Below are 17,781 nucleotides of genomic sequence, written 5' to 3'. Positions count from 1 at the left end.
ATCATGACCTGAGCCAAGATCAAGAGTTGTATGCTTAACAGACTGAGGCACCCCAGTTTTTTAAAAATTAATTTGAATATAAGCCCTTTATTGGATATGTCATTTGAAAATATCTTCTCAATCAGTAGATTATCTTTTAGTCTTATTTGTTGTTTCCTTTGCTGTACAGAAGTTTTTTATTTTGCTGTAGTCTCAATAGTTCATTTCTGCTTTTTGTTTCCCTTGCCTCAGGAGACATCTAGAAAAAAGTTGCTATGGCTGATGACATAGCAAGAGGTTACTGCCTGTGTTCTCTTCTAGGACTTTTGTGATTTTAGGTCTCATATTTAAATAGTTTATTTTTGTGTATGGTGAAAGAAAGTGGTCCAGTTTCATTCTTTTGCATGTAGCTCTCCAGTTTTCCCAACACCATTGAAGAGATGGTCCTTTTCCCATTGCATATTCTTGCCTACTTTGTCAAAGAATAATTGACCGTATAGTTGTGGGTTTATTTCATGTGCTTTCTATTCTGTTCCAATGATCTGTGTGTCTGTTTTTGTGTCAGTACTATATTGTTTTGATCACCACAGCTTTGTAGTATAACTTGAAGTCTCGAATTGTGATGCCTCCAGTTTTGCTTTTCTTTTTTTAGATCACTGTGGCTATTTGGGGTCTTTTATTTTTCCATACAAATTTCAAGATTCTTTGTTATAGTTCTATGAAAAATGCTCTTTGTATTTTGACAGATATTACATTTGAATGTGTAGATTGCTTTGGGTAGGATAGACATTTCAAAGAAGAAATAATGCCTGTTCTTCTGAAGCTGTTTCAAAAAATAAAAATATTTGTTTTTCCAATCCATGAACATGGAATCTCTTTGTGTCATCTTCAATTTCTTTCATCAATGTTTTATAGTTTTCAGAGTATAGTTTTTCACCTTTTAAATTTTATTACTAGATATTTTATAATTTTTGTTGTAAATGGGATTGTTTTCTCTAATGCTTCATTATTGGTGTATATAAATGCAACAGATTCCTGTACATCAAATTTGTATCCTGTAACCTTGCTGAATTCATTTATCAGTTCAAGCAGTTTTTTGGTGGCGTCTTTAGGGTTTATTTGTATAGAGTATCATGTCGTCTGCAATAGTGAAAGCTTTACTTCTTCCTTACCCGTTTGAGTGCCTTTTATGTCTATTTATTTATTTATTTATTTATTTTCAGCATAACAGTATTCATTGTTTTTGCACCACACCCAGTGCTCCATGCAATCCGTGCCCTCTCTAATACCCACCACCTGGTTCCCCCAACCTCCCACCCCCCGCCGCTTTTATTTCTTTTTGTTATCTGATTGCTGTGACTAGGACTTATCCAGTACTGTATTGAATGAAAGTGGTGAGTGGACATCCTTGTCTTTTTCCTGACCTTAGGGGGAAAGCTCTCCCTTTCCCCCCATTAAGGAAGATGTTAGCTGTTGGTTTTTCACATAAGGCCTTCATTACTTTGAGATATGTTCCCTCTAAACCTACTTTGTTGAGGGTTTTTATCATGAATGGATATTGTACTTTATCAGATGCTTTTTTCACATCTACTGAAATGATCATTTGGTTTTTACCCTTTTTTTTTGTTGATGTGATATATCATGTTGATTGATGTGTGAATACTGAACCACCCTTGCATCTAGGGAGTAAATCCCACTTGATAGTGAATGATTTTTTAAAATGTATTGTTGGATTTGGTTTGCTAATATTTTGTTGAGGATTTTTGCATCTATGTACATCAGGGATAGTGGCCTGTACTTGTCTTTTTTGGTGGTATCTTTTTTTTTTTTTAAAGATTTTATTTATTTATTTGAGAGAGAGACAGTGAGAGAGAGCATGAGCGAGGAGAAGGTCAGAGAGAGAAGCAGACTCCCCATGGAGCTGGGAGCCTGATGTGGGACTCGATCCCGGGACTCCAGGATCATGACCTGAGCCGAAGGCAGTCGTCCAACCAACTGAGCCACCCAGGCGTCCCTGGTGGTATCTTTATCTGGTTTTGGTACCAGGATGTTTTCCTTCCTCTTCTATTTCTTGGAAAAGTTTGAGAGGAACAGGTATTAACTCTTAAATATTTGGTAGAATTCATCTATGAAATCATCTGGACCTGAACTTTTGTTTGATGGGAGTTTTTTTCTTTTAAATTAGGTTAGTCACCATACAGTACATCATTAGTTTTTGGGAGTTTTTTGATTACTGATTAAGTTTCACTGCTGGTAATCAGTCTGTTCAAATTTTGTTTCTTCTTGCTTCAATTTTGGTAAGTTATACATTTCTAGGAATTTATTCATTTCTTCTAGGTTGTCCAATTTGTTGGCATATAATTTTTCATAATATTCTCTTTCAGTGCTTTGTATTTCTGTGGTGTCAGTTGTTATTTCTCCTCTTTCATTTGTGATTTTGTTTGAGTTCTCTTTTTTTAATGAGTCTGGCTAGAGGTTTATCAATTTTGTTGATCTTTTCAAAGAACAAGCTCCTGATTTAATTGATCTGTTCTATTTAGTTTCTGGTCATTTATTATTTCCTTCATTCTGTGATTTGGGGCTTTTTGTTTGTTCTTCTTTTTCTAGATCCTTTAGGAGTAAGGTTAGGTGGCTTGAGATTTGTCTTGCTTCCTGAGATAGACCTCTATTGCTATAAGTTTTCCTCTTAGCATACTTGTGCTGCATCCCAGAGGTATTAGACTATTTTTTTTTTTCATTTCTCTCCATGTAATTTTTGACTTTTTAAAAAAAATTTCTTGGTTGGCCATTAATTGATTAGTAGCATGTTATTTAACCTCCATGGATTTGTGCAGTTTCCAGATTTTTTTCTTGTGGTTCCTTTCTAGTTTCATAATGTTGTGGTCAGAGAAGATACATGGTATGACTTTGATCATACAATGATCAAATTGATTGAGACTTGTTTTGTGGCCTACTATGTGATCTAGCCTGGAGAATGTCCCACGTGTACTTGAAAAGAATATGTATTTTGCTATTTTAGGATGGAATGTTCTGCATATATCTGTTAAGTCCATTTGATCCAGTGTCATTCAAAGTGACTGTTTCCTTGTTGATTTTTCTGTTTGGTGATTTGTCCCTTGATGTAAGTGGAGTGTTATGGTTTCCAACTATTATTGTATTATGATTTATTAGCTCCTTTGTTATTAACTATTTTATGTATTTGGGTACTCTCCTACTGGGTGTATAAATATTTACAGTTGTTCAAATTCTTGTTTAATTTTCCCATTTGTTATTATAGTGTCCTTGTCCTTTGTTACAGTCTTTGTTTTAAAGTCTATTTTGTCTGATCTAAGTATTGTTACCTGGCTTTCTTTTCATATCCATTTGCATGGTAGATGTTTCTCCATCCCCTCATTTTCAGTTTGCATGTGTCTTTAGGTCTGAAATGAGTCACTTGTGGGCAACACATAGATGGGTCTTGTCTTTTCATCCATTTTGTCATCCTATGTCTTTTGATTGGAGTATTTAGGTTCATTTACATTTAAAGTAATTTTTGATACATATGTATTTATTGTCATTTTGTTACTTGTGGGTTTTTAAAAATCAATTTTTATTAACATATAATGAATTGGTTCAGAGGTACATCTGTGATTCATCACTCTTAAATAATTCACAGCACTCACCATAGCACATACCCTCCCCAATGTCACCTCATCCCTCCCACTCCCTCCCTTCTAGTAACCCCCAGTTTGTTTCCTGAGATTAAGAGTCTCTTACAGTTTGTCTCCCTCTCTGGTTTTGTCTTGTTTCATTTTTCCCTCCTTTCCCCTATGATCCTCTCTTGTTTCTCAAATTCCTCATATCAGTGAGATCATACAATAATTGTCTTTCTCTGACTCATTTTACTTAGCATAATACCCTCTAGTTCCACCCATGTTGTTGCAGATAGTAAAATTTTTTTTTGATGGCTGCATAGTATTCCCGTGTGTGTGTGTGTGTGTGTGTGTGTGTATGTGTGTGTGTGTGAGACACATCTTCTTTATCCATTCATCTGCTGATGGACATCTAAGCTCTTTTCATAGTTTGGCTATTGTGGTCATTGCTACTATAAACATTTGGGTGCACGTGCCCCTTTGGATCACTAAATTTGTATCCTTAGGGTAAATACCTACTAGTGCAATTGCTGGGTCTTAGGGTACTTCTATTTTCAACTTTTTGCGGGACCTCCATACTGTTTTCCGGAGCGGCTGCACCAGCTTGCATTCTCACTAACAGTGTAGGAGGGTTCTCCTTTCTTCTCATCCTCCCCAACATTGGTTGTTTCCTGACTTATTAATTTTAGTCATTCTGATTGGTGTGAGGTGGTATCTCACGATGGTTTTGACTTGTATTTCCCTGATATGGAGTGATGTTGAGCAATTTTTCATGTGTCTGTCAGCCATTCGGATGTCTACTTTGTAGAAATGTCTGTTCCTGTCCTCTGCCCATTTCATGATTGGATTATTTGTTCTTTGGGTGTTGAGTTTGATAAGCTCTTTATAGATTTTGGATACTAGCCCTTTATCTGATATGTTGTTTGCGAATATCTTCTCCCATTCTGTCAGTTGTCTTTTGGTTTTGTTAACTGTTGCCTTTGCTGTGCAAAAGCTTTTCATCTTGATGAAGTCCCAATAGTTCATTTTTGCCTTTGCTTCCCTTGCCTTTGGCGATGTTCCTAGGAAGAAGTTGCTGCAGCTGAGGTCAAAGAAAGAGGTTGCTGCCTGTGTTCTCCTCAAGGATTTGGATGGATTCCTGTCTCACATTGAGGTCATTTATCCATTTTGGGTATACTTTTTTGTGTGGTGTAAGTAAATCATCCAGTTTCATTCTTCTGGATGTGGCTGTCCAATTTTGCCAACATCATTTGTTGACGAGACTGTTTTTTCCACTGGACATTCTTCCCTACTTTGCCAGAGTTTAGTTGACCATAGAATTGAGGGTCCATTTCTGGGCTCTCTATTCTGTTCCATTGACCTATGTGTCTGTTTTTGTTGTTCTTTTCTAATCCTTCTCTCCTTTTTTCCCCCCTTATGGTTTGCTGAACTTCTTTAGTGATATACTTGGATTCTTTTATTTTTCGCATGCTTATTACTGGTTTTTGATTTGTGGTTATATATACTAAATTTGTATATAATACCCACATATAGCAGTCTATATTAAGTTGATCATTTAAGATTGAACCCAATTTAACTCTTCTCTCCCCATGTTTTAGGTATATATTGTCATACTTTACATCTTTTTGTGACTCTTGAATGATTTTTACAGATATACTCAGTCATACTTCTTTTATGCTTCCTACTTTCTTTTTTTAAATATTATACGGCCATTTAAAATCTTTAATCAAATTTCATCAAAGATTACCAGCCATATTACATGCCATGCTTAGCTTTCTATAAACAACTTTGCTTTCTGTGTATAAATCAGTGTTAATAAAATAAAAAATAAAACTGTATCCTAGGCAAAGAACTTTATTAACCTTGTTTCAAACTTTATTCCCAGGCTGCTTCAGCTTAATTAGCTGCAAAGAATGAATTGTGTATAAGCAAAAACTGAAAAGAGCTGCAGTGTCCAAGGGGCTTGGGCTTAAAAATATCAGAGATCTAGATTTTATCAGATCCATGAGCAAAATTTTAAAAAGCAGTCATAATATAAAATAGCAGCTCCCAGTAACTTCTTCAAGTTTTATCTTTTTCAGAAGTTGACTCAATTCAGTTTGCTTCATTCTTGGAAGCTTCGTCAAAATTCCCCACAAGCTCTGGAACTTCATCATCATCATCTGCTCCAGTAGCAAGTGGTGCTTTTCCATGCAGAGATTGTTTGGGCAGAGCTTCAGCCAGTCTTGTTAAACTAGTCAGCCTGTCTGCACCAAGTTGGTTTAAGATACTGGGTAGCATTTCTGTCAGCTGCTTTGTCTCAGCATAGCCTGTGTTCATGCCAGCGATGCCTGAACTTTGGGGTTTAAAGTGGATCACTGTTCCTTGGTTTGTGAACATATTCAGTTTTTCAATACCAGAGATATTGTTTACCCCTAACTTCTTTAAGGAGAACTGAGGTTTTTTTTTTTTTTTATCATCTGCTGTAGCCATTCTATGAACCACCTTCTTCTTTTGGCGAGCAGTTCCTTTCCCACCAATGTGCACTTGTGCTTGCAGTTTGGCGAGTTTCTCCTGGTTCATGAGTTTCTTTAATCTTGTTGGAGTGGAAGTGGGACTGCACAGGGTACTAGGGTTGGTGCTCAGAGGGGTCTCAGGCGGATAGCTGAGATTAGGTGCACACACGCAAGATGGCAGCTAGAGCATGCTTCCTACTTTTACTTATCTTTTCTTTCCACTCAGAGTCCCCTTTAACATTTCTTGTAGGACTGGTTTAGTGTTCATGAACTCCTTTAGCTTTTGTTTGTCTGCTAATCTCTTTACCTCATCTAGTCTGAATGATAGCCTTGCTGGATAGAATAGTCTTGGCTGCATTTTTTTTTTTTCCCTTTCAGCACTTTGACTCTATCATATCACTCTCTTCTGGCCTACAAAGTCTCTGCTGAAAAGTTTGCTGAGAGGCTTATGGGGTTCCCTTGTATATAACTATCTATTATCATGGTGATTTTAAAATTCTCTCATCACCAAAGAAGCAGAAACTAGTAGGAGATAAATATGAAGAGATTTATTGCAAGGACTTGACTTATGCAATTGTGGGGGTAGGCAAGGCAGGTCCTAAATCCACAAGATAGGGCATCAGAAACAGCAGGCTATAACTTTGGCAGGAGCTAAAGTTGCTAGGGGTATATGGATCATCTTCAGTGAAGTTTTGCTTTTCAGGTTTTTTACTTAATTGTCCTGTATAACTTGGGCAGGCCTAATAAAATCTCCTTAAAGTCACATGATTATGGACTTTAATAACATCTATAAAATGCCTTCACAGCAACATTTAGATGAATGATTAAAGAACTGGGGGCTTATGGCCTAGCCAAGTTGACATATCAAAAATCTATCCCACCTTCCATTTAGATTGATACACCTTTTGACCAACTCCATTAAGAAGATGTGGTTGGAAGTGCATGGTAGGGATAGGGGAGCACAGGCGCTGGATATGTGATGTGGTAATGTAAGGCATGTATCATTCAGCCTTTATTTTCAAAGGATGATTGTTTTTCTATAGGTGATATGGAGCCATTTATGATCTGATGTGTGTATGTTACAACAGTAATCCTAGATGTATACAAGAACAAGGATCGAATGGGATATGTCAAGGCCCAATGCATTTAGAAAGCCCTTTTGCAAACCATGGAAGGTGTATAAAAGATCTGACCAAAGGGCTAGAGCTGGAGAGGAGGAAACAAGACTTGGGTCACATAAGACAGCAGAAACAAATTTTGGTTGATCGAGGTGGTTTGAGCCAAATAGAAGTAGTTTGTTTCATGGAAGGAATCAGAAAGCAATCTAGTGCTAGGAATGCTGATATAGATTTTCAGTGAACTCCCCTGCCAAAGTCTGCTTGCTGGTATCCTGACCCCTCTGCAGAGACAAAGTGGTTCAGAGTTCCTGGGGAAATGAGGAGGGTCAGTGGCTGAGAAGGGCACCAACAGGAGAGGTATTGGTGTCTAGAGAATGCCACCACAGGTCAGTGGATCCCTATCATCCCATCTCCAGAGGACAGAGGACAAGAGGAGCTGCATTTCTTCCTCCATCATTAAAACCAGTACTGAAGAAGGGCCGCAGAGGTCCAGTGAAGGCACATTCAGAGAAGGTATAGATGAGGGAGCCGTGGTCAGTGATGTTATAGAAGGAGACAATGCGGGCCTCATAGTCCAGGAAGATCCCAACTTGGCGTGGAGGGACCTGAAGGTGGAGGGGAGTCTGGAGGCAGGTGCCAGCCTCATATTTTTGTTTGTTCCACAGCCAAATTATCCAGAAGCCCGTTTCAGGCCTGAGCAAAAATTGCCCCTTCCTTTGCACAGAGTCTCTACAAACACCCAGGTCCCAGGCCTCCTTCCCTGTCACATCTACCTCCCAGTAAACCTTTCCAGAGTCAAAGTACTGGGCACCCAGGACCATGGGATAACTGTCAAATCTGTCCTCATTTTCAGGCACTTCCTGCCGTCTGTCTCCGAGCCTCACTTGTCTCCGATCCTCTGAAAGGATAAGCCACGGATTGGCTGTGTGCGGATCCAGAGTGATGTGTACTGCAGAGAGAGGACCACAGTCAGGCGGGGAGAGGGAGGGGAATTAGGAACCCTGGGCTTGTGGTGTGAGGTAAGGATGAGAGGTGAGCATGGCCTCACTACAGGAGGAAATACCCCCCAGCATGACTTTAGAAGGAACCACCTATCTGTCCCTGCCTCACCTACCCTGACCGGCTATCTCTCCCTGACCCTGGGACCCATTCTGCACCCTTAACACCCCCTGTGTTCCCCAGTCCCACTTTCCTGGTGCTCGCCTCACCTCCACATGTCCTCAGCATCCTCTTCAACCCTGGCACAAGGCACACGTTCCTCAGGCCTGGGGAGGTGATGTCCAGCTCCTTCAGGTTCCAAGACTCACTCCTGGGCAAACAGTTATAGACTCTGTTTCCAACTCTTGCCTCACCCTCCTGAACCCTGATACTATAACCTCACTTGTGGATAACACTTTGAAGCAAATTTACAAACACCTGTATTAAGATCCCTGGGGGTGGAAGGTAAAAAGTGGTAGGACTTAGTTCCTATCTAGGTGTTCCTGATTACATGGGCTCCTGAAGCTACTGCATAGTCTCTATCTCCTCTTCAAGCCTGAGGTCAGCAGGCAAGCACATTCTGTTTCATTTTACAGGTGAGGTATCTGCTACAGATGGAATTACTTCCATAAGGAAGCTTCCATGTTGCTGGTCTCCCACCTGGCTCTTTCTGGGAGATGTGTAACCAACTAGATTCTTTTTAAAGAAAGAGTTCTAGGAGGCTGTGGACTTAGAACTTCACAGAATTTCCCAGTTTGTTGGGGCTTCACTTTGTAAAGCTCTTATAGTCCAATTACTTTGGGCAGCTCACTGAGATGTCCATTAATTAGCATCAGACCAGAAAATATTTTATGGAAGACTGGATCTTTGAGAATAGGGAGGAGAATGGGGAAAACATTAGTGCATGTTTTTCTAACTTGAAAACCTTTCCCACAGGTATATATGTATGCTTCCTTTCACCCCCTCCTCTTATAAAGAAAACCTCCTCTTACCTTCCCAGGACATTTTTCACCTCCTGAGGAGAAAAGAGATAGAATATGAATTCTGGATCACTGGTTTATCATGGAGACCTCAAGACCTCAGTTCTGTGGGTGAGGTGATGCCCTTCCCCACGGAGGTCCATGGGACATTGCTCTACCCTGTTCCTCTGGGCCAATACCTGAAATATTTCCCACCAGCCTGGAGGAGAAAGGGTGTGGATGTTTGTGGGGTAACCAGCATGGGTGTGACCTCTAGAGAGGGGAAGGATGACCGGTTTAAGGACTGTGATTCGGAAGATAAATTAGAAAGCCCAGATTTGTGGGTAGAGGAGTTGGAGGAAAGTGGAAAGGAACAAGCCCAGCCTGGCCGAAGCCCAGAGGGAGTCACAGGGTGAGAATGGCCAAGTCAGGGTGCACAGAAACTGCTCCATCTCATTTGCAGGCTTGTGTTGTTTGGGAAGGAATGGATTTTATGCTGGAGTTAATGCTACTTTCTCATGTATGTGAAATTGAATCATTTGAGAATATGCTGTTGCAGGCCTTGGGAGCCCTTCACTGGGAACTGGCACCCTCCTGGGCCCAGTCAAAAGTGTGTTTAGAAAGCATGGTTCAGTGTTGGGAAGAAGTAACCTTTAGAGTGGAAGAGGGCCTGCCAAATCAGGCCAATCCAGTCAGCCTTTTTGCACAAACAAAAACAAAGAATGCCTTCATGACCACATCTGACAGACACCTTGAAAAAGTTTGGGAAGAGGAAAACTGTAGGAGGTCAGAGCAGAAGGGACTTTTGAGACTCTGGTCTCCTATAACAAGGTAAACATATTAGGGGATGAGAGAACATACATCGATGAGGGTTTTTTTTTTTTTTTTAAACCATTATATGCTTATTTTAATTTTAGCTATGGCTCTTATTATTTGGGTTAAAGTGGTTAAGTTATTTAGCTGTAGTCTCTGAATTTCTCAACCTCTCTGCTCTTCTGTTTTCTCATCTATGAAATGGGGATAACAGTACCCACCTCACTGCATTGTTGTGACAGAATGAATACAATGAGGTGTGTCCTATGTGCTATTTAAGAAATGGTCATTGTGGACATGAAAACAAAAAAATCAGTAACATATCAACACATAATTTTGTGACTACTATTGCTCAGGACAAATTTCCTTTTATGCTGAATTTCTTCTGATGAAAGAGTGAGACCATGTTAAGAAAACCCAATGCTAACAGGATTTGGGTAGTTCATAGAAGTGGCAGGAAGTGTGAAGATGATACATCGTAACTAAAATCTGGGGAATCTTTGTTATTCAGTCCACTCCCTCCCTCTTGTTTCACAGGTGGAGAAAGTAGGTCTTGGAAGAGAAAAGCACTTGCCCTAGAATTATGGAGAGAACTGATGGCAGGGCTGGGGCTGGGCTACTGTCTCTTAATTTCTAGTGCCATGTTCTCAGTTACGTCTATGAGAACTTTCCCATGGCCAAACCATCATGCAGAAGCTTTTGTGGTTTCTCTCATTTAATCCTTACAAAAATCCTTTGAGATATGTAATATTATAATGTCCACTTAACATAGGAGAAACCTGACACTCTGAAAGGTTAAGGAACTTTCTCAGGATCGCAAACCTGGTATGTGTCAGAGCAGGCTCTAATGGGGATGCCTGCTTTTTTAAATTGCTGCAGGGAAAATTCCCTCCTAAGTTGGCACCTTTCCATGGCTTGAATGCAGACCACTCATGGGTCTGAATTCTGGTTAGTCCAGACACCGAGTTTCCATTTGCTGATGCTAGAGCTCCCTGAGGCTACCCATTTTTCAGTTCATCCTTGAGCCTCAGGGAGAGGGCTGGCTCACCTGCAGCAGCTCCACGGCTGAACCCCTGCTCCTCCTCTCCAGCTCCATCACCAGCTCCTGCAGGGCTTGGCTCTTCTGGGCCAGCATGGCCTCCACCTCCCCCAGGATTCTCAGCTGGTCCCTCTCCTCCATGTCTAGCCTCTGCAGTTGCCGCTGCTCCTCTGTAGCCAGGAAGTTTTTCTGCTGCACAAACTCTGCGTGAATTCTCAGTTTGTGTGTTTCAACCTGATTCTTTAGTGTCAGTGGGAAGAAAGAGAAGGTTCAGAAACGAAGGTGTTTATATCTATTTCTATTCCCTGTAGACTCATCACTCTGGGTCTGAGAACATACATACGTACACACTATTTTGCTGGGGAGGTACGAGTGTGAGGCTTCTGAGCTAAGAGAGAAATGGGATTATGGGGCAGGGGGCACACTGTAGCAGCCCTACAACCATAGCTGCATGGGCCCATGGTATCAAACTTTCTACAGCCTCTTTCAAAACCTAGTAAGCACCCAACTGTGCTGCTCTGTCTTCACATCTCCATGAGTTCCTGAGACTGTAACACCTGTCCCCACCACCAACAACCTCCCAAACAGCCTCACAACACTGTTCCTCAGTCCTGAGGAAAGAGAGTCCTTGGGATAATCTTTGCCATCTCCTATTAGTGACTGAAGGTCACCTGATACACAGGATGACTCCTTTTGTCACCACAGCCTGACTTACCCTTCTCCAATCTCAAATGTTCCCTTTCTGGGCTCTATTGGCCATGAGTTCCCGCCATTCCTCTAATCCCTGGCCCCCCCAACCCCTGTCCCACTTACAGAGGCAGAACAAGCTTTAGTTCTCCATTCTACTTTGGACCAGTGATCTGGACAAGGTCAAGCACCTACCCAGTCACATTGGTTTTTCTATGTTTTGACTTGGTCATTCCTGTAAGTCTGTTACTCACAGCCTTTGTCATTTCCTGACAGGTGTAGCCATTGGTCATCTATTTCTATTGGGGAACCTCTGTCCCAGATACCAAGGCAGGCATGCTATCATGTTTTAAGACTAGGCTCAAGGATTGGGAATTTAAGGTATGGCTTGTTCCTCTTGGCACCTTCTCCTAAGACTCTTGATTTTTCTGATTGGGAACCCTCTCCTTTTTATTCTCTATCAGGAGATCTAGAGGGCAGCTGATTCTTCGAGAGTGAGATACTATCACTCCACATATGGGCATAGCTATGGTTAGAGCTTGAGACAAGGACCCTGGACTCTGCCCTGGCTTCTGATCAGAGATTCCCTTTGGGATGTGACACTTGCCTTCCAGGCTGTTCTCTTTGTTGCAATATTCACTTCCATCTCTTCAGCCAACTCCTGTCCTTTTCTCAGTTTCCCTAATGCCACTTGAAGCTTCTCCTGCAGAGAAAGATAGGTTAGCACCCAACTAGACCAAGAAGTGGGGTGGAGTGGTAGAGTGGCATGAAGATGACCATGCTGGTACTTTGAAAAACCTGAGTTCAGAGAAAGAGGGAAGACTACAGTCTGACTGGGATAGGAATTCTATGGATAAGAAGACTTTGGGAAAAGCCTGATGTTTCTTAAAAAATGCATCCAAGAAGGTGGCAGAGAAATAGGAGAACCTATTTCAGCTGGTTCCCTGAATTGAGCTAGATATTTACCAGAACACCCTGAACATCTGTGAAATAAGCCTGAGTTTTAAGATTATACACTTCTGGATCTCTACAGGGGCAGAGGATCAGCAGTGGAGTGGTACAAAGTTGTTGAGAGTGCACAGACTGATATCAGAGGATAAACAGAAGGGGGAGGGAGCCACCAGAAGATAGAGCTACCCCACGACTCAGCAATTGCACTATTGGTTATTTACCCTAAAGATACAAATGTAGTGATCCAAAGGGGCACATGCACCCAAATGTTTATAGCGGCAATGTCCACAATAGCCAAACTATGGAAAGAGCCTAGATGTCCGTCAACAGATGAATGGATAAAGAAGATGTGATACACACACACATACATGGAATACATCAAAAACCTTAAAGATTTGCCATTCGCAATGACGAGGAAGGATCTAGAGGGTATTATGCTAAGTGAAATAAGTCAATCAGAGAAAGATAATTATCATATCTCTCTTACATGAAGAATTTGAGGGGCAGGGCAGGGGGCCGGGGGGTGTAGGGAGGGAAAAAATGAAACAAGATGGGATTGGGAGGGAGACAAACCATAAGAGACTCTTAATCTCAGGAAACAAACTGAGGGTTGCTGGTGGGGGGGTGGGATAAGGTGGCTGGGTTACGGGCATTGGGGAGGGTATGTGCTATGATGAGTGCTGTGAAATGTATAAGCCTGATAATTCAGAGACCCATACCCCTGGGGCAAATAATACATTATATGTTAATAAAAAGATTAAAAAACAAAAATATCAGAAAACAAAATAAAACAAAACAAAACCTCCAAAAAAACTAGAGTCCAGGACCTGATGGATTCTCTGGGGAATTCCACCAAACATTCAAAGAAGAAATAATGCCTATTCTCCTGAAGCTGTTTCAAGAAATAGAGAAGGAAAACTTCCAGATTCTTTCTATGAAGCCACTATTACCTTGATCCCCAAACCAGGCAAAGACACTATCAAAAAGAATTTCAGACCAATATCCCTGATGAATGTGGATGCCAAGATTCTCAACAAGATCCTAGCTAATTGGTAAAGAAGTCAAACTCTCTGTCTTTGCAGATGACAGGATACTTTATGTGGAGAACCCAAAAGACTCCACCCCCAAACTACTAGAACTCATACAGCAATTCAATAATGTGGCAGGATAGAAAATCAATGCTCAGAAATCAGTTTCTTATACACTAACAGTGAAACTGGAGAAAGGGAAATTAGAGAAGTGATTACATTTACAATAGCACTGAAAAACATAAGATACCTTAGAATAAACCTAACCAAAGAGGTAAAGGATCTCTACTTGAAAACTATAGAATACTCATGGAAGACTGAAGAAGATACAAAAAGATGGAAAAACATTCCATGCTCAGGGACCAGAAGAATAAACAATGTTAAAATTTCTATACTGCCCAGAGAGATCTATACTTTCAACACTATCCTGGTCAAAATACCATCAATATTTTCCAAAGTGCTAGAACAACCCACCCTAAAATTTGTATGGAACCAGAAAAGACCCCGAAGTGCCAAGGAAATGTTGAAAAAGAAAAACAAAGCTGGGGGCATCACATTGCCTGATTTCAAGCTTTATTACAAAGCTGATCACTAAGACAGCATGGTATTGGCACAAAAACAGACACATAGACCAACGGAACAGAGTAGAGAGCCCAGATATGGACCCTGAACTCTATCGTCAACTAATTTGCGACAAATCAGGAAAAAATAACCCGTGGAAAAAAGTCTATTCAATAAATGGTGCTGGGAAAATTGAACAGCTATATATAGAAGAATAAACTGGACCATTCTCTTAAACCATACAGAAAGATAAACTCAAAATGGATGAAAGATCTCAATGTGAGACAGGAATCCATCAAAATCCTAGAGGAGAACATAGGCAGTGACTTCTTCGACATTGGCCACAGCAACTTCTTTCAGGACACGTCTCCAAAAGCAAAGGGAAAAAAGTGAAAATAAACTTTTGGGACTTCATCAAGATAAAAAGCTTCTGCACAGTAAATGAAAGAGTCAACAAAACAGAGGCAACCCATGGAAGGGGAGAAGATATTTTCAAATGACACTATAGACCAAGGGCTCATATCCAAGTTTTATAAAGAACTTCTCCAACTCAACACCCAAAAAACAGATAATCAACTCAAGAAGTGGGCAGAAGACATGAACAGACACTTCTCTAATGAGGATATACAAATGGCTAACAGACACATGAAAAAGTGTTCATTATCATTAGCCATCAGGGAAAGTCAAATCAAAACCACACTGAGATACCATCTTATACTAGTTAGAATGGCAAAAATTAACAAGGCAAGAAACAACAAATGTTGGAGAGGATGTGGAGAAAGGGGAACCCTCTTACACTGTTGGTGGGAATGCAAGTTGGTACAGCCGCTTTGGAAAACAGTGTGGATGTTCCTCGAAAAATTAAAAATAAGAGCTACCCTATGACCTGGCAATTTCACTACTGGGTATTTACCCCAATGATACAGATGTAGTGAAAAGAAGGGCCATATGCATCCCAATGTTCATAGCAGCAATGTCCACAATAGCCAAACTGTGGAAAGAACCAAGATGACCTTCTACAGTAGAATGGATAAAGAAGATGTGGTCCATATATATAATGAAATATTACCCATCAGAAAGGATGAATACCCAACTTTTGCATCAATATGAATGGGACTGGAGAGGATTACAGTAAGTGAAATAAGTCAAGCACAGAAACTCAATTATATGGTTTCATTTACTTGTGGAACATAAGGAATAGTATGGAGGTCATTAGGAGAAGGAAGGGAAAAGTGAAGGGGGGAATTGGAGGAGGAGACGAACCATAAGACTGTGGACTCCAAGAAACAAACTGAGGGTTTTAGAGGGGAGGGAGGTGAGGGAATGGGTTGGCCTGGTGATGGGTATTAAGGGGGGGTACATATTGCATGGAGGATTGCATGTTATATGCAAACAATGACTCTTGGAACACTACATCAAAAACTAATGATGTACTGTATGGTGACTAACATAACATAATAAAAAAAAAATGAAACCAAACTGTTGTTGGGCTGCAGGGGTGGGGCACTACTCATTCCTAATTAACTAGGAGGCCACAGGAAATGTGATTCTTGCAGCATTTTCCCCAAGTATATTCTCTGCTCCTAGGGAACGAGAAAGTTGTGCTGAGCTTGCAGTTCTCTGCTTACATTAGATACGGAAAGGTGGGAGACCCCCTACCTTTCCCCAACCCCTCCACTTCCACAGGCGATGCTGCCTGCCCACCACTGGGGAACAAAGACCTCGAGGGACCCATATCCCTTTTACCTGCTCATGCCTCTATGCTAGGGCCTCACCTGGTATTCCCGAGCAGCATCTTCAATAGGGACCATGTGGTGGTTACGGTGGCTCTGGGACTGGGAACACACCCAGCAAAGGGTCTTCCCATCTTCCTCACAGAACAGGTGCAGTTTCTCTCCATGCACCTTACACCGGTCCCCCTGTGTGTCCTCCTTGGCACTCTGGGCCATTTGTTTGAGGTTGTCCACCATGTTAGCCAGTGGCCAGTTGGGTCGGAGGTTTTGGAGCAAGAAGTTGTGCTTACACACAGGACAGACACCGCCCCCATCTTTCCCGACTTCGGAGATGCATTCGTGGCAGAAGTTGTGGCCACAGTCAATGCTCATAGGCTCCACCATGGGATCCAGGCAGATAGGGCATGTAACCTCCTCCCACATCATTGCCAAGGGCGCTACTGAGGCCATAGGGCTAATGTTCTTAGTAAGCAGCAATGCAGAGATCCTGGGGGTAGCCTGGTGGGGAGAGGAGAAAAGGAAATGAGAAGATCATAAGCGTTGTGTGAGAAAAAATAGTCCAAAGGAAAACATGAGAATGAGTTTAGTGGAAGGGGTGAGAATAAGACCAGAACAGTAATTTAAATAATAAGAACTTCTCTAGTCTCATCCACTTATCTAGTCAGACAGAAGGGGAAACTGAGTCCCCTTAAAGAGACTGTGAATGTTATTGAGAACTTCAGAGATAAAGCTATTTACAACTCTATTTTCCTCATGGCCATCCTTGCTTCATTGTGCCTGCCCAGGTTTTTCCTATCCATACCCTCCCCTCCCTGGTCACCAGTCCTCCGCTGAGTAGCTCATCATCATGATAGGGGCCATTCACTATGCACACTCCCTGTGCCAGAGAAGGTGTTGTATGCTCTGCAAACATCACTAATCTGCACAATAATGGCAAGAGTTATATATATCTGTGATTATGTACATAATATATTTATTATATATGTCTATCTGTATGTATCTATACCTGTAGGTATGCACGTGTGGATATGTTTGTGTTTCTATATACACAAACTTGTAGACCAGCGCGCTTCCTTGGGGGAACCTGGTAGCTGTCTCCATTGCCTCTGGGGCATGGACTCTTAAGTTTCTAACACCGGAAACCATCCTACCCCTCTCACCCTCAGAGGGTAACTGTCGACAGGGGTCCCTGGGCCACGCTCCAGGCTAGGTTGCTGCCCCATTCTCCTGCTCAAGGTGGTCAGGCCGTGGTAGCAAGGCAGCCCTCAACCCCTCCTCCTTCCCGGTGGCGTGGAAGTCCTTTCCGAGCCAGGCGCACTCGGGCAGGGGCTGGGGTGTGGCCCGGGCTGGGGCTCAGGGTGTTCCATTGGGACTGCAGGCTCTAAGGGGGTGAGCAGGGATGGAAGGGGCCCTTCGGATCTGGGGCAGGGGAGAGAGGTCCCCCTGTCTCTGGGCCACTAGGGTCGGGGCAAGTCACTTACCTTTCCAGGGTACTCACCAGCTGGCGGCAAGTTGCCTATTTCACTTTCGATTTCCCCTCAGAGGCGCGTCTGGAAGGGAGGCGGGCGGAGGGGCGGAGAGTGGGAGGAGAGCGTGACAAGCCAGCTGGGGTGGAGCTAGGGCGCAGCAGGTGGCGGAAGCCGAGGCTGGCTCTAGTGAGAGCTCCTTAGCTATTCGTCCTTGCTTCCCGCTCCCTCCCATGTCCTCAGTATCTAATAAGAGAAAATATCGCATCTAATATGGAGGAGTCATGCTGCCTCCTTTGACACTGGTCACCATCACTCCACACCTACGTGCTGTGCCGTGCC

General features: G+C 42.0%; 1 protein-coding gene and 1 pseudogene across 1 annotated transcript; both read right to left on the bottom strand.

Annotated features, from left to right (window-relative positions):
• Positions 1–5,394: 5,394 nt before the first annotated feature.
• On the bottom strand, positions 5,395–6,314 carry LOC111159567 (annotated as a pseudogene).
• Positions 6,315–6,894: 580 nt separating this feature from the next.
• LOC111159611 (tripartite motif containing 21) lies at positions 6,895–17,509 on the bottom strand. Its single transcript, XM_022522149.1, has 7 exons — positions 17,455–17,509; positions 16,016–16,471; positions 12,308–12,403; positions 11,023–11,253; positions 9,195–9,217; positions 8,433–8,533; positions 6,895–8,173 (listed from the first exon to the last, which is right to left on the bottom strand). The coding sequence occupies exons 2-7, from the start codon at positions 16,421–16,423 to the stop codon at positions 7,626–7,628; spliced, it is 1,407 nt and encodes a 468-aa protein (XP_022377857.1). The 5' UTR covers positions 16,424–16,471; positions 17,455–17,509; the 3' UTR covers positions 6,895–7,625.
• Between the last annotated feature and the right edge of the window lie 272 nt (positions 17,510–17,781).

This window comes from Enhydra lutris, unplaced genomic scaffold (assembly GCF_002288905.1).
Source record: "Enhydra lutris kenyoni isolate GAN:26980312 unplaced genomic scaffold, ASM228890v2 scaffoldscaffold68, whole genome shotgun sequence".
NCBI classification, from domain to species: Eukaryota; Metazoa; Chordata; class Mammalia; order Carnivora; family Mustelidae; genus Enhydra; species Enhydra lutris.
Note: the sequence above shows the minus strand (reverse complement) of the source record. Positions and strands in the feature narration are given on the sequence as shown.